The sequence below is a fragment of the Cenococcum geophilum genome (genome assembly GCF_001692895.1).
Source record: "Cenococcum geophilum 1.58 unplaced genomic scaffold K441scaffold_85, whole genome shotgun sequence".
Classification (NCBI taxonomy): domain Eukaryota; kingdom Fungi; phylum Ascomycota; class Dothideomycetes; order Gloniales; family Gloniaceae; genus Cenococcum; species Cenococcum geophilum.
The window spans coordinates 80,771-94,223 of record NW_027137643.1 but is presented as its reverse complement, the minus strand read 5'-3'; the positions used below and the strand labels follow the sequence as shown (position 1 = coordinate 94,223).

Here is a 13,453-nt window from a genome sequence, read left to right as displayed (position 1 = left end):
CTGTCCCGGGGGGGGTTGCAGCATGCTGGATGGGATACATGACGTTAGATAATGGTTATCGGTAGACACAAGTGCCGAATTAGACACGGACAGGCTTTGTATATAATGGTAATGTCTGTCTAACCGGAAAGATCTGAGATGGAGTAGATGTGATTGTGAGCGATTTATGTGAGACTGGGGGTAGTTGCGTGGGGATAGCTGCGTAGGGAAAAGGCAACACGAGCACAATGGTTGCAAGGTTGTAAGGTGGCTTCAGCTGCTTTAGGGCAATTTGTTTAGGGGTCGTTCGGTTACAAGTTCAGATCAGAATGAGGGCTTCAGAATAGCGTTGATCTGGAGCTCCAATATGATTCTGAGGCGACTGTTCGGTTGAATTCCAGTTTAATTCGTAAATTTTTAATCCTTTGACCGGCTAAAAAACACGCTAAAAGTTACTAAAAATTGGTATCCCTTCCGCTGGTGTATTTCGTCCTTCCGTTATCGATAAGAGCCAATAGAATCAATAGGATCAAGGCTCTGTGATCATACGCGTACTTTTGATTCTGGTGTTCGCGCACGGTCCGCCTCGTAGGACACCACCAGCGGAAGGGATAAGGCTTCTAAACTAACGGTTGCAACGTCATACTCAATATGGAGCTCAGATCTGAATATGAAGTGGTTGTTCGGTAGATCTTGCGACATTTGAATATGAAGCTCCTCCGTATCGGCAAGCGTGTTAAACTTGCAAGCTATCCTTCCCCTGGTAGGATCCTACGAGTTGGTCCGTGCGTGAACACCAGAATCAAAAGTACGCGTATGATCACGAAGCCTTGATCCTATTGGTTCTATTGGCTGGCCCTTATCGATAACTGTAGGACCCAGGGGAAGAGGTTCTTGGCACTGTTTTAATATGTAGCTTAAGCTCCTATTCCATATTCTATATTAATATAGAGCTCTCGCATATAAGCTAACGACTTCTTATAATATAGCAACTCTATGCACCCTAATTGCGATACTGCTGCCGCATTTACAAGCCTTATAATATTTATTATCTTAACATTTCTAATCGCGTCAAGGAAGCTCCTTTACAACACTAAAGCAGGGAGTTGCGATAGAGCCCTGGTGGCAGAGAGGAGCTAATACTCGAATCGCTCACTAATTTTAATTACGCATTATGCGAAGTCAAATCTGGAGCCTCATCTGGAGCTTTACCGAACGATCGACTTAATTACAGATTCAAATGTGCCACGGAAGTAGCCGCCACTAAATACAAAACGAACGACACTAAAAGGCGCACAGATTGACAGATTATGATATGGAGATGATTTGCAGCCGAACAGCCCCTAATCTGAAGCCTCCAAATTGTATATGCCTGTGCTTTTATAAAGCCATAAATGCTTACCAAATTAGGAAGGAACGCGTCCTTTCTGCCGGACTTTCAGTTCAGATCTGATCTGATCTGAAGTTTTGCAACCGACCGAGCCCTTAACCTTTTAGCACCCTGCTAGAAGGCCTCTCGCAAGTCTAACTTCATTTATAAAATACGTTAATTTAAGACTATTACGAATATCTCTAGGCGTAAATCGTGAGCACTGGTTGGATAAAATTATTTACTTCTAAAGCAAGTCCCGAGGTAGTGGATACCATTTACGAGTATGGCGGCATGATGCGGAGTAGACCTCATTTGACGCCAGCAAGAGATGACGTGGGTTCATGCAGATAACCCTGACCCTCAGCCTTGTAGGTGCCACACCGCCTCTAGCTAGGTTGACATGCGCGGTCGGGACCGGGTGTATCATTGCGTCGGCGAACATGCGGTGAATTGTAGACTAAGCAGGAAGCGGGGCATCTTGCAGAGGAGCGACAGCGGCTATCTGCTCGAGGTACCTGACTGCTCAGGTGAGACGGGTCGGCTGCAGGAAGCGCAAACTTTGTTCGCGGGCCGTTGCTGTCGGCTGAATCGCGTATCTTGATGGTTGGTGGTGTGGTCTTACTCGGACCGAAAGACAACGCGGCTTGCCTAGCCTGTGAACTAGACGGTTGACTGTTGATAGGCTTGCATACCACGCAGTGAATAAACTGTTCCGAAGGAAAATAGAAAGAGTCAAGCAACGAAATGAGACGCAAAGTCAAAATGTTCCTAGAGGCTTTGCCCTGCATAAATGGCTGAAGAGGCTCTAGGGATAGGGTGCAGTCTACGGCGTTCTAATGGTTGAAAGAGGCGTTGAGCCAAAAAGTTGACGATGCACGAAAGATGGGAACACAGACGTTCATATTTTCTCCAGCTTCTTCAGTGTTGCGAAGCAAGGGTTGATTCCATAACGATGGTAGTGCGATGCAGCGAATGTCCGTTTTCGAATGTTCCACAGGCACATGCAAGGAAGAGTCAAGCATTCGGATATTTGCAGGAAAAAGAGGCGAATCAGAATTCGTTTGGGAAAAAGAACCTCGGAATAGCGAGATGATAGGGAAGGAAAAGGAGGCCTCGCGCGAAAATGGGGCAAGCGGGACTCCCACACGAGTCAGGGAGATGAAGACGTCGACGATTTGAGACTGCCACGATGAACGACAATTATTCAGACCAGCACTTTCTAGTCCGAGGCAGGTAAGAGTATGCATGCGCCGTGGGCGCTCTGATCGCGGCGCAGTCACCTGCAGTGGAGAGCCGGCTGGCATGCAAAACAAGCCCTGGAAAGGCCAAGCAGACACGACTTTGCGCCTTTTTGAACTGCAAGCGTCTGGGGTGATCGGTGTGCACTGCAGACGCAGCAGAGGAAAGTCGACAGCGGTGATGCTGGCAGGTGGCCACAGTTAAGGCCCAGGAATAATGGCTATGATCGAAACAGACCTGGAACAATCCGTAAAACGTTTCAAACCCCAAAAGTCCCCCAGGGACTAGGGGTCTGAGTGTCAGGGTTATTGAGGCCCCTATCTTCTAGCGTGCTTCTCGAAAGGTTTGCCCCAGGCTTCAGCCCCGAGCATCAGTGAAACGGTACCTAGTAGGTCGAACAGGTATGACAGTGTCTGGCTGCAAAGACGCGCAAACAGCGAGACTGTGGGACTGCAGTGTTTATCGTCGTCATACCGCGATGGATTTGTGCTAGTTGCGCTCAGAAGGACTCTGAAGCGATCGATCGCCCGCGAGCCTGCTGCTTCTCTACTGGTCTGCGGCGAGGGAACGGCAACAGCGACTGCATGAGCAGCAGCAGCAGCATATGGGAAATGGGCATCATTAATGATCCGCAAGATTACTGCCCGGAGTCGCAAATCAGCGGGTATCACGACACCTGATATTGCTGACTGGGAAGGGATTAATAGGGTTGTATTATCATCGTGATGTGGCTCCTGCTCCCTAGTTAGTTAGTGGCCTGTCCGGCGGACTTTCCTCGAAGGCCCGTCCAAGATTTCCAAGCGAGAACCCAGAGAGGCGGTGTTCCCCTTTCAATCCAAAGCTTCTTCTCCTCCAACCTGTTGGACAAGACTTAACACTGTCCAGCTCGAGCCTTTCGCCGTCGTGCCATCTTCCTTGCTGCCTCCTCCTCCGTTGCGACATCCCACGACGAGGGCATCTGAGCCATTGGCAGCTGGTTGGTCAGCTTCGTCCGAAACTCAAACCCCGAAGCGAGCGGACTCTTCCTACTCGCTCTCTGCCATTCGCCCTCGACTCTTCTTCCTTTTCGTCCAAGTCTTTTCCTCCTTGGAGCGGTCCGTCTTTGCTTTGCGAATACAGCTTTGTAATTCTAGGTGAGTGCCAGCCTCGTAGCCTGCCGCCTCGCCTTGCGCCCTATTACAACGCGCCCTTCCAATAGGCAAAACTTCCAAGGTTGAGCGCTAGCCTCCACTCTGTCCCTCTCTTTCGGACTTGCAGACCAGTCGCGACTGGTCTTCTCACATTCACCGCGTCTATTGTTTCTTGCTTTGCAACTACCGAGTTTTTGGCTGACGGGTGTAACCGCAGGATTCCGTACGTCTGCAGGTCTCTACGGAATTCTCTATACAACTACACCCTCGTAATCTTTCATACAAAAATCACAATCAATCTGTCACAATGGGTTGCGGAATGAGCACAGAGGAGAAGGAGGGGAAGCAGAGAAATGAGGAAATCGAGAACCAGTTGAAGCGGGATAAGATGATGCAGAGGAACGAGATCAAGATGCTGCTTCTGGGTTGGTGCCTTCCGGATGCGTGTATGCATGGATTGAGCAAACTGACAGTGTCCTAGGTGCCGGTGAGTCGGGAAAGTCGACTATCCTGAAGCAGATGAAACTCATCCACGAGGGTGGCTACTCCCGTGATGAGCGCGAATCGTTCAAGGAGATAATCTTCAGCAACACCGTGCAGTCAATGCGGGTGATTCTTGAGGCCATGGAATCGTTAGAGCTGCCTCTTGATGACCAGCGCGCCGAGTACCATGTTCAGACAATCTTTATGCAACCCGCACAAATTGAGGGTGACAGCCTACCACCAGAGGTTGGCAATGCCATTGCTGTGCTATGGAAGGATGCCGGGGTTCAGCAATGTTTCCAGCGGTCTCGCGAATACCAGCTTAACGATTCAGCTAAATAGTAAGTAACTTCCATACCCCAGATCGTCCCCACCCGTTCGCCCGTTGGATTACAAGGATTCTAATTAGTTGCCCAGCTACTTCGACTCCATCGACCGCATCGCAGCTCCTGATTATATTCCCAATGATCAGGATGTCCTTCGATCCCGTGTTAAGACTACCGGTATCACTGAAACTACTTTCATCATTGGTGACCTTACCTACCGTATGTTCGATGTGGGTGGCCAGCGGTCCGAACGGAAGAAGTGGATACATTGCTTTGAGAATGTCACCACTATTCTCTTCCTTGTCGCCATCTCGGAATATGATCAGCTCCTTTTCGAAGACGAGACCGTCAACCGTATGCAGGAAGCGCTTACCCTCTTCGACTCGATCTGCAACTCGAGGTGGTTTGTGAAGACATCGATCATCCTCTTCCTCAACAAGATCGATAGGTTCAAGGAGAAGCTACCCGTCAGCCCGATGAAGAACTACTTCCCTGACTATGAGGGTGAGCTTTTGTGTTTCATTGTTTGTTAATATAATCCTGACATGATCTAATAGGTGGCCCCGACTATGCCGCGGCGTGCGATTACATCCTGAACCGATTCGTCTCCCTTAACCAGCACGAGACCAAGCAAATCTACACCCATTTTACATGTGCGACAGATACCATGCAAATCCGATTCGTCATGGCGGCAGTGAACGGTAAGCTCATTAGACCCTCGGATGTCGAATTAGACTAATAAGATCAGATATTATAATCCAAGAGAACCTCCGCATGTGCGGTCTGATATGAGCATCAAACAAGAAAAAGATAAATGTCTGATAGCCCGTGAGTAGAGGATCGAGAGCTTTGTCTAGTTATGGAATCATGGGCGGCATGTCTTCAATGACGGCTCTATCGCCATGTCATATACGGCGTTGTGAAAATGCTTCTTTTTGCGGTTATTTCCCCATTTTGTGTTGAAGCGTGGTTTTCCTTAACATGTGAGTTTCCTGTTCGTGATACCCTGCGAGGGCTGGGGATATTCACCGACAAGATACTTTATGGTAGCCTTCCGCCAAAATTTGCTTCTTTTGGACGAAATTAGTCCAGCCTGGCACTGAAGTAACGCTTCCCTCATACACCCCCTCTGCTTTACTTTCACTATCGGCGGTCGGGGTTTCTTAATATGTCTTGTTTGAACCGGTGCAGATTCCATTTCTTTGTACTTTCGAATAGGTATGCAAACAGGCTGAGACGTAGTGGAAGAGATTTCTGACTTAAACTCGTTCCTTCCTCCCGCATGCGTGGGATTGTGTGACTACCTGCTACTGGGCAGGCCGAGAGAAGATTGTGCGGCGAGCAGGATGCAGATGGTAGCTGAGGAGCTGGACTGCGAACTGTGATGGTCAAAGAGGTGAATGGGAACGCATGATGGCATGTTGTCACGGTACCTCTATTTCGTTGAACACATTTGGGGTCCTACAGCTGCCGTCATCGTGCAGGTCTAGCTTATGCAATTCGAGGCGTCAGTGGCATGTAGCGGTCGCTCTAAGGGCCCATGTTTGGTGTTGTTGCCGTGCTATGGATCCTGATACTCTTCAGAGTGTCAAAATTCTGTGTGCGGCTGGTCTGCCTCCGCAGCAATTGATAAGGCCCATGTTCGAACGCCTTGAATATCTAGAATTCCGAAGACCTCCAAGCAGGCTTTTGAATCTTTGAACTTGACATTGACAGTAAATATAATTTACATAGCAACCCTTTCCGATTCTATCTTTAGTGCGAGCGACTAACCACGTCCCGAGTCGGGCAATACATTGACCGTTTCCTGCTTCATGCATGTCTGACGCCCTCTCCAGTGAACCTCTAGTCACTGGGCTTGCTGAGGATCATTACATACTGGTTCAACACCCGCGTCCACTGCGATGCCATCTCGCGAACAAGCTTATTGAGTATCTCACCGCATACTTGCACGAGGTCACGTTCCGTAACACTTTTGACGTCGTTGCGTTGTATGGACTAGTACAAAGCCCTTCATATGATTCTGACCGGATCGGGATGGGAAAATATCCTAATCACCTTCGTAATAAACCCACAGAGACACTAAGAGTCATGGTGAAGATTATTGCAAACCAGAACTGGGAAGTGGCTAGGCATGAAAGCGGCTTGCTAACACGTGAAAACTGCAGCGGAGGTGCTTGATAGGTAGCCTGGGCTCGAGTTACCCCTCCGTGCCCCACGACAGTGCAGGAATCCTGCGGTACCACCACCGACGAGGAGTATCCTCTCCCTACAACCCTCCTCCACCTTGTCAATTAAAGGTTCAAACGAGAGCACCGATTCGTTGACCCCGGCTCTTACACCCTTGACAGGCGCCCTAGCTGGGCGAGAGCATGTCAACACTGAAGGCGTAGTTCACGATAAGGAGTTTCGAACACGATTCCTAGGTAGTCTTGTACATGGCATCATTCTGGCGGCGTAGAGTGACGTCGCTGACTGCATAAATAAAGTCCCCACTTCCACGATAATGATAAATTATCAACCAAATCCACCAGCAAATTCAAATATCACCAGCAATCTCCTAGGCCTTAACACTTCCACTTCTTCCTCAATTATCCATAACATTCATCAACAACCATGTCACCATCAGCTATCGCCCCACCAGCCGTTGAAGTCAAATCCAGGCGGAACCTAAAGGTTCCCAAATCCACAATCCCCGTAGATTTCTCGAGCATTGGAATCAAGCGGAAGATTATCTGCTTCCCAGGTACGCGAATGCAATTTGTCGATCCGTTCTCCACTCTGTATATCAGGGTCTTTTAGATACTGACACTATTTCTGGACTTTGATGGCACAATCTTCATGCAAGATACTGGCCACATTCTGCCCAACAACTTTGGCTGCGGTTTAGAACAACGCAAAATCCTCGACGAGAAAATCCACTCTGGTGAAAGATCGTTCTGTGGTGTCTCTGAAGAGATGTGGGGATTGTTGGATATGCCTTTCGATTGGTTTCGCCGTAATGAAGGATGCGCTCGACATCGACTCCGAATTCCAGACTTTCCATAAATTCCGCCCGAACAACAAGATCCCATTCAGTGTTATTTCTGCAGGCTTAAAGCCAGTTTTGAGGAGAGTATTGGATCATTTCTTGGGCGAGGAGGCCTCTTCGAATATCGAGATTGTCGCCAACGATGCCACTATTTCATCAGATGGTTCTAAGTGGAAGCCTGTCTGGCTCCACGACACTGAGCCCGGCCACGATAAGGCTGAATCCATCAATGGTTACCGAGAACATGCTAAACTCGAAAGAAATGATGGGACCATCCCTATGATCGACTTCATCAGCGACGGCGTCTGATCTACCTGCTGCAAGCAAGGCTGACGTACTCTTTACCCGCCGTGGCCTCCGTCCGGAAGAATATTGCATTGAGCACAAGTTGCCGTACATCCCCTTCGACACCTTCACCGACATTCAGCGCGAGGTCATCAAGATCGCGAAGATCGACGAGGAGAAGATCAAAGGACAAGGTCTGCCATCGAACTTCAACCCCCGCGTCAACCTCTGGAGAAGAGTATCAAGCAAGAATGCAGTCCCAATCTTCGCTGCTCTTACTCCCCGAGACGAGAAGATGTTTGTTTGGCCGGATATCTCCACACAGCACAAGACTCCTATGGATAGTTCAGCTCTTACTGTCCCGGCGGCATGATTGCCTCTCCTACCGGTGACACAAGTACTTAGAATTACTGAGAGAGCTTCGGATCTCTCTCCGTGGCAGCCCAACGACGGGGCAGATCGCTATTGTCCTCTGATTTTATCTGAGCTCTTTCGGCCCTAATCTGTAATCATTTCTGCTTTGTGTTTCTAGAACTTAGATGGTGAAGATGTCTTTCGGAGGGTTCTTTCTAAAAGAGTGGGCATCCAGTGGCGAACATGTGGAGAAACGGCATTGCTAGCCTGGCGTTTTTGCGGGACTTTTGGATGATGTCGTAACGACGTTAAACTTTCATCAACTACGATTGGGTTACTCTGGGGCCATTTGGCGTCTGGCAGCCGTTCGAGGAATTTTCTTGCGCCGAGGCGCGTGCTACTAGTTAGACGGGTTAGTAGAAATGCGGAGCATGTCAGCTGATTTCTTCCGTAATTATCATCAACTGTGTTTAACTGCCTCACTCCCGATCCCGCCTTAATAGCGTGCACGGCATTTGAAAGACGTACGGAGGGTGGAAGGCCTAAAGTTGCGGCCACTCGTATGGATGAGGCCGCTTAGTCTGAGGCAGAGTGGCTTGCGGACCCTACTAGCGATCAGAGCTTGGGCTGAAAGATCTGTGCATCGCAAGGCATATTTCAAAATGGGGCCACCGCTCAGCTTTGCTATAATTAAACTCAAACATTCTGCTGGTGTTACTAACTGTGGCTTCTCTGTGTGCCCCAAACTTGGACAACTGTGGAAACCAGATAATTCAATTGGTGTCTTTGCGAGTACCATAAAACACGCCTCATGTGTCCCGCAGCATCCGCGCTTGCTCCTGGGTAATTAATGTTGCTGCCCCCATTACGGCACTGTCCAGCTGGCGCTTTTAGCTTGAGGTTTATCTGTTCTTCTGGCTCACAGCCTTTGTCCTTTTCTTGAACCATTATTTTTTGCAGTCGAGCTCGAGAAGCTGTCGTTGAATGAAAAATTAATGCAGCCTCCATTCTTTTGCATGCACGACTCTGAGCTTGGCCTTCTAGCTGGTCCCCTTGGCAGCATTGGCTTTGCAGCACTGAGCAGGTCCCGCATTCACGATTCGCCAGGATGCCGCGCCCAACTCTTTCCTCCAGACTCAGTTTGCCGCACCGCCTGAAACATACAAACAGCAACGGTAACAGCAACTCTAGTCCTTCGAGTCGCGCGGGCAGCAGGAGCTCCAGTCCTAAGTCAGCTATGGCCGACGCAAAGAACTGCGGGCTGGTGCTGAAGGTTAATGTCATCAAGGTCGGGCAACCATTAGGTACCCCGCTGCCAGGAGCTAAGCTGATGCTGAGGGGCTTCTAGGGTCGAAATCTGGCGGCGAAGGATAGGAGCGGGACGAGCGATCCTGTGAGTGTATTCCGCGACGTTCTGCTCTCTGCACACGCTTTTATTCCATATCTGCATTTGTTTATGGGCGGCGGAATGCTAATGATGGGCGCGGTGACGGCAGTACCTCGTGCTTACGCTCGGCGACGCGAAACAAGCAACGCCCTCGATCAACAAGACATTGAACCCAGAATGGAACCAGACGTTGGACCTGCCCATCGTGGGCGTGCAGAGCCTCCTCCTCGAAGCTGTTTGCTGGGACAAAGACCGCTTTGGAAAGGACTACATGGGCGAGTTTGACGTCGCGCTGGAAGATATTTTTGGGAATGGCCAGACTAGCCAAGAGGTGTGTCTGTCCGCACGCTCTGAGCTCTGGGGTGAATCGTATGTGGGAAACTGACCCTGTGTAGCCGATATGGTACCCGTTGGAGTCTAGGCGCACGGGTAAGAAGAAGAGCGTTGTTACGGGCGAGGTGCTGCTTCAGTTTGCTATGGTTGATCCGACCAACCCATCGGCCCCGCAGCAGCAGATTTTGCAGAAGTTCATGGGGTTTGCGGCGACAAGTCCAAGCCCGGACGATGAGGACGATGAAGCACTATTGCGCACTGACAGTGGAGAGCAAGATGATCACGACGAGCAAGATGAGGACCAGGAAGAGATCTCGGATGAGGCGCAGGATGAGTCTAAGAAGGCAGAGGTTGCAGAAAAGAGAAGGAAGAAGCTGAGACTGGCGAGGTTGAGGAAGAAGGCGAAACAACGTGGCTATGAGCTCACTGGCAACTCGGAGGTGGCTGGTGTCTTATTCTTGGAGATTGTGAAGATCACGGATTTGCCTCCTGAGCGGAATGGTATGTCTACAATCTTGCGTATGCCTAAGATTTATCTCTAAACATACATGGCAGTGACGCGGACTTCTTTCGATATGGATCCGTTCGTTGTCACATCTCTGGGAAGGAAGACTTACAGGACAAAGGTGATCAACCACAACCTCAATCCGGTCTTCGAGGAAAAGCTCGTCTTCCAAGTCATAAAGCATGAAACGAACTACTCGCTCAGCTTCACTGTTGTAGACAGAGACAAGTTTTCTGGAAACGATTATATTGGAACAGTCAATTTCCCCCTAGAGAAAGTGACTTCTGCGGCCCCTGAAGCTGACCCTGCGACCGGATTGTACAAATTGCCAGAGCTACAGGACCCTGCTGGGACTAATACTGAAGCTCGAAGGTCACGTTTCCGCCTTCCTATGTCTAGGTCGTCATCTGCAAGCAGTCTGACCCGTCTGACCAAGCCTTCGTTAAAGAAGCAGAGATCTCAAGCTTCTCTTTCAATCAACCTTAAGGATTCAAATGCTCCATTACCTCCAGCTCCAACTAGCGTTCCGCCAACACCAGGTCTCGAGGGCAATAGAAGTGGTAGCCCTCCTCTGCTTCATGTAGATTCGCATTCAGATGACCAGGATCTCAAGGCGTGGACTCTCCCCCTGGAGATGAAGAATAAGGACCGATGGGAGGCCAAACACAGTCCGACATTGTACATCCGAGCCAAATATCTGCCATATAGAGCTCTTCGACAGCAGTTCTGGCGGGCTATGCTCAAGCAGTACGATGCGGATGATAGTGGCTTGATTGATAAGGTAGAGCTGACCACTATGCTCGATACTTTAGGTTCTACATTACACGAGGCTACTATCAATGGGTTCTTCGAAAGATTCACCTCTGAAAATAATGGGGAAGGGATCTTGACCTTTGACCAGGCTGTTATTTGTTTGGAAGACCAATTGCAGCAAACCAAACAGCGAACCTGGGGTTCCTCAATCAAAGACCAATTCAACAGTCTCAATATCTCCGGCACTTCTAGTGATTTGCAGGGTGAGACTCCTGGCTCAATCACCCCTTCTGCAACTTCTGGATCTGGAACACCTCTCAATTGCCAACCTTACACAACGACTATTCCAACCATGGAACCAGAGTATATAGGCAAAGAGGGAGAAGAGGGAGAACATATGGAGCAGGATGACCTGGCTGATGACAAGGGCGAGGAGCACGTTATTGAAATCCGCGAATGTCCAATCTGCCACCAGCCTCGACTCAATAAGAAATCGGACGCGGATATTATTACGCATATTGCCACTTGCGCAAGTCAGGATTGGAGACAAGTGAATAATATTGTCATGGCAGGTTTCGTTACCTCAAGCCAGGCTCAGCGAAAATGGTATTCCAAAGTCATTACAAAGATCTCCTACGGGGGTTACAAGCTTGGCGCAAACTCTGCGAATATCTTAGTCCAGGACCGTATCACTGGTCAGATAAACGAGGAACGCATGAGTGTATATGTGCGTCTGGGTATTCGACTATTGTACAAGGGCTTAAAGGCCAACAATATGGAGAAGAAGCGAAGTGAGTACATTTCTTATATTGATTAAACCATGAAATGTCTGTTCTATCTCTCTTCTATGTTTTGTACTGATGAGGAATTTTGCAGTTCGCAAACTCTTGCGCTCTCTCAGCTTCAAGCAAGGCAAGAAATACGACGATCCTGCCTCCGCAGCCGAGATTGAGGGCTTTATCAATTTCCACCAGCTTGACATGTCTGAGGTTTTGCTTCCCGTCGAACGGTTCAAGAACTTCAACGAATTCTTCTATCGTGCTCTCAAACCGGATGCAAGGCCGTGTTCTGCTCCTGACGATCCAAGGGTGATCACGTCACCTGCGGACTGCCGTTCAGTGGTCTTCAACCGCATGGATGAGGCGCAGACCATCTGGGTGAAGGGACGCGAGTTCTCAGTCGAGCGTCTGCTCGGAAAGGCATACCCTGAGGATGCAAAGCGTTTCACGAACGGCGCACTCGGTATTTTCCGCCTTGCACCTCAAGATTATCATCGTTTCCACATCCCCGTAGATGGTATCATGGGAGAGCCCAGGGCAATCGAAGGCGAATACTACACCGTCAACCCCATGGCCATCCGGTCCGCACTTGATGTATATGGCGAGAATGTTAGGGTCATTGTACCGATTGACTCGGAGGCCCATGGAAGAGTAATTGTTATATGTGTAGGTGCGATGATGGTGGGCAGTACAGTTATCACTAGGAAGGCGGGAGAGCATGTGAAGAGGGCGGAGGAACTAGGCTATTTCAAGTTTGGTAAGTTTCTTGCTGTCTCATATCCTTATGCCTAAATAGAACTCAGGAGCTGGGCTAACTTCTCCAAGGTGGAAGCACCCTTCTGCTGCTCTTTGAACCAGGCGTTATGAAGTTTGATGATGATTTGGTCGATAACTCGAAATCTGCCTTGGAGAGTTTGGTGAGTACTTGCCGGACATTAATCTAATTTGGATTATCAATTCTAATGATTATATAGATCCGCGTCGGCATGTCCATCGGTCACAGTCCCGGCCGCGCAGCTCACTCTCCCGATATGCGCAAGGAAAACCCGACTATGGAAGAAAAGCAGGACGCCAAGCGGCGTATCGAGGGCAGTATGGCTCCTGCTGGGGTTCAAGGTCCGATGGCTGGTGCCGGGCAGTAAGCTGTGCATTATGGGTATCAAATAAATACAGAGAGCCGGCTGGCTCCGAGCACAAAAATGGGCAATAGGAAGGTTAGATCTCAGGGTTAGGTGGGTAGATTTCTCGACCATCATGGACTTGAATGGTAGTTTGTGAGCAGAGTAACAAAAAAACTGGAGATACCGAATGACAACTTGCGAATCGCTGCATCCTTCTTGGTGTTTTGGAATGTATTACATACACAAATAGTACATTTTGCTTCCTTCACTTAGCTTCACGATTACCCGTGTTGCGGAAACTTTGAAAATGAAATGTCCAATCGATCTACCATGGTGACAGAGGTGGTGATGCTTGGCACTGCGCTTAGTCACATTG

The 13,453-nt window shown here is 49.2% G+C and overlaps 4 protein-coding genes across 4 annotated transcripts; 3 read left to right on the top strand and 1 right to left on the bottom strand.

The window, feature by feature from the left end:
• Positions 1-1,963: 1,963 nt before the first annotated feature.
• Positions 1,964-2,507, bottom strand: K441DRAFT_670638 (uncharacterized protein). The gene has a single exon (XM_067650308.1). The coding sequence runs from the start codon at positions 2,371-2,373 to the stop codon at positions 2,185-2,187; it is 189 nt and encodes a 62-aa protein (XP_067496957.1). The 5' UTR covers positions 2,374-2,507; the 3' UTR covers positions 1,964-2,184.
• A 1,520-nt stretch (positions 2,508-4,027) lies between these two features.
• K441DRAFT_594057 (G protein alpha subunit) lies at positions 4,028-5,321 on the top strand (the record flags this gene model as incomplete). Its single annotated transcript, XM_067644940.1, has 5 exons — positions 4,028-4,145; positions 4,202-4,544; positions 4,621-5,033; positions 5,087-5,230; positions 5,278-5,321. 5 exons carry the CDS (start codon positions 4,028-4,030, stop codon positions 5,319-5,321), a joined length of 1,062 nt encoding a protein of 353 aa, XP_067496956.1.
• Positions 5,322-6,092: 771 nt separating this feature from the next.
• On the top strand, positions 6,093-8,218 carry K441DRAFT_691115 (uncharacterized protein; the record flags this gene model as incomplete). Its single annotated transcript, XM_067652453.1, has 4 exons — positions 6,093-6,116; positions 7,332-7,475; positions 7,537-7,792; positions 7,857-8,218. 4 exons carry the CDS (start codon positions 6,093-6,095, stop codon positions 8,216-8,218), a joined length of 786 nt encoding a protein of 261 aa, XP_067496955.1.
• Positions 8,219-8,956: 738 nt separating this feature from the next.
• On the top strand, positions 8,957-13,357 carry K441DRAFT_670628 (phosphatidylserine decarboxylase proenzyme). Its single transcript, XM_067650307.1, has 8 exons — positions 8,957-9,487; positions 9,548-9,592; positions 9,696-9,917; positions 9,982-10,420; positions 10,475-11,968; positions 12,054-12,713; positions 12,782-12,873; positions 12,931-13,357. Exons 1-8 carry the CDS (start codon positions 9,308-9,310, stop codon positions 13,096-13,098), a joined length of 3,300 nt encoding a protein of 1,099 aa, XP_067496954.1. The 5' UTR covers positions 8,957-9,307; the 3' UTR covers positions 13,099-13,357.
• The last annotated feature ends 96 nt before the right edge of the window (positions 13,358-13,453 follow it).

Coding starts and splice junctions, on each gene's coding strand:
- K441DRAFT_670638 (XM_067650308.1), bottom strand. CDS start 2,373: ATGCTTGACTCTTCCTTGCATGTGCCTGTGGAACATTCGAAAACGGAC.
- K441DRAFT_670628 (XM_067650307.1), top strand. CDS start 9,308: ATGCCGCGCCCAACTCTTTCCTCCAGACTCAGTTTGCCGCACCGCCTG. Junction 9,593..9,695: donor GGAGCGGGACGAGCGATCCT/GTGAGTGTATTC, acceptor CGGTGACGGCAG/TACCTCGTGCTTACGCTCGG. Junction 11,969..12,053: donor CAATATGGAGAAGAAGCGAA/GTGAGTACATTT, acceptor GGAATTTTGCAG/TTCGCAAACTCTTGCGCTCT.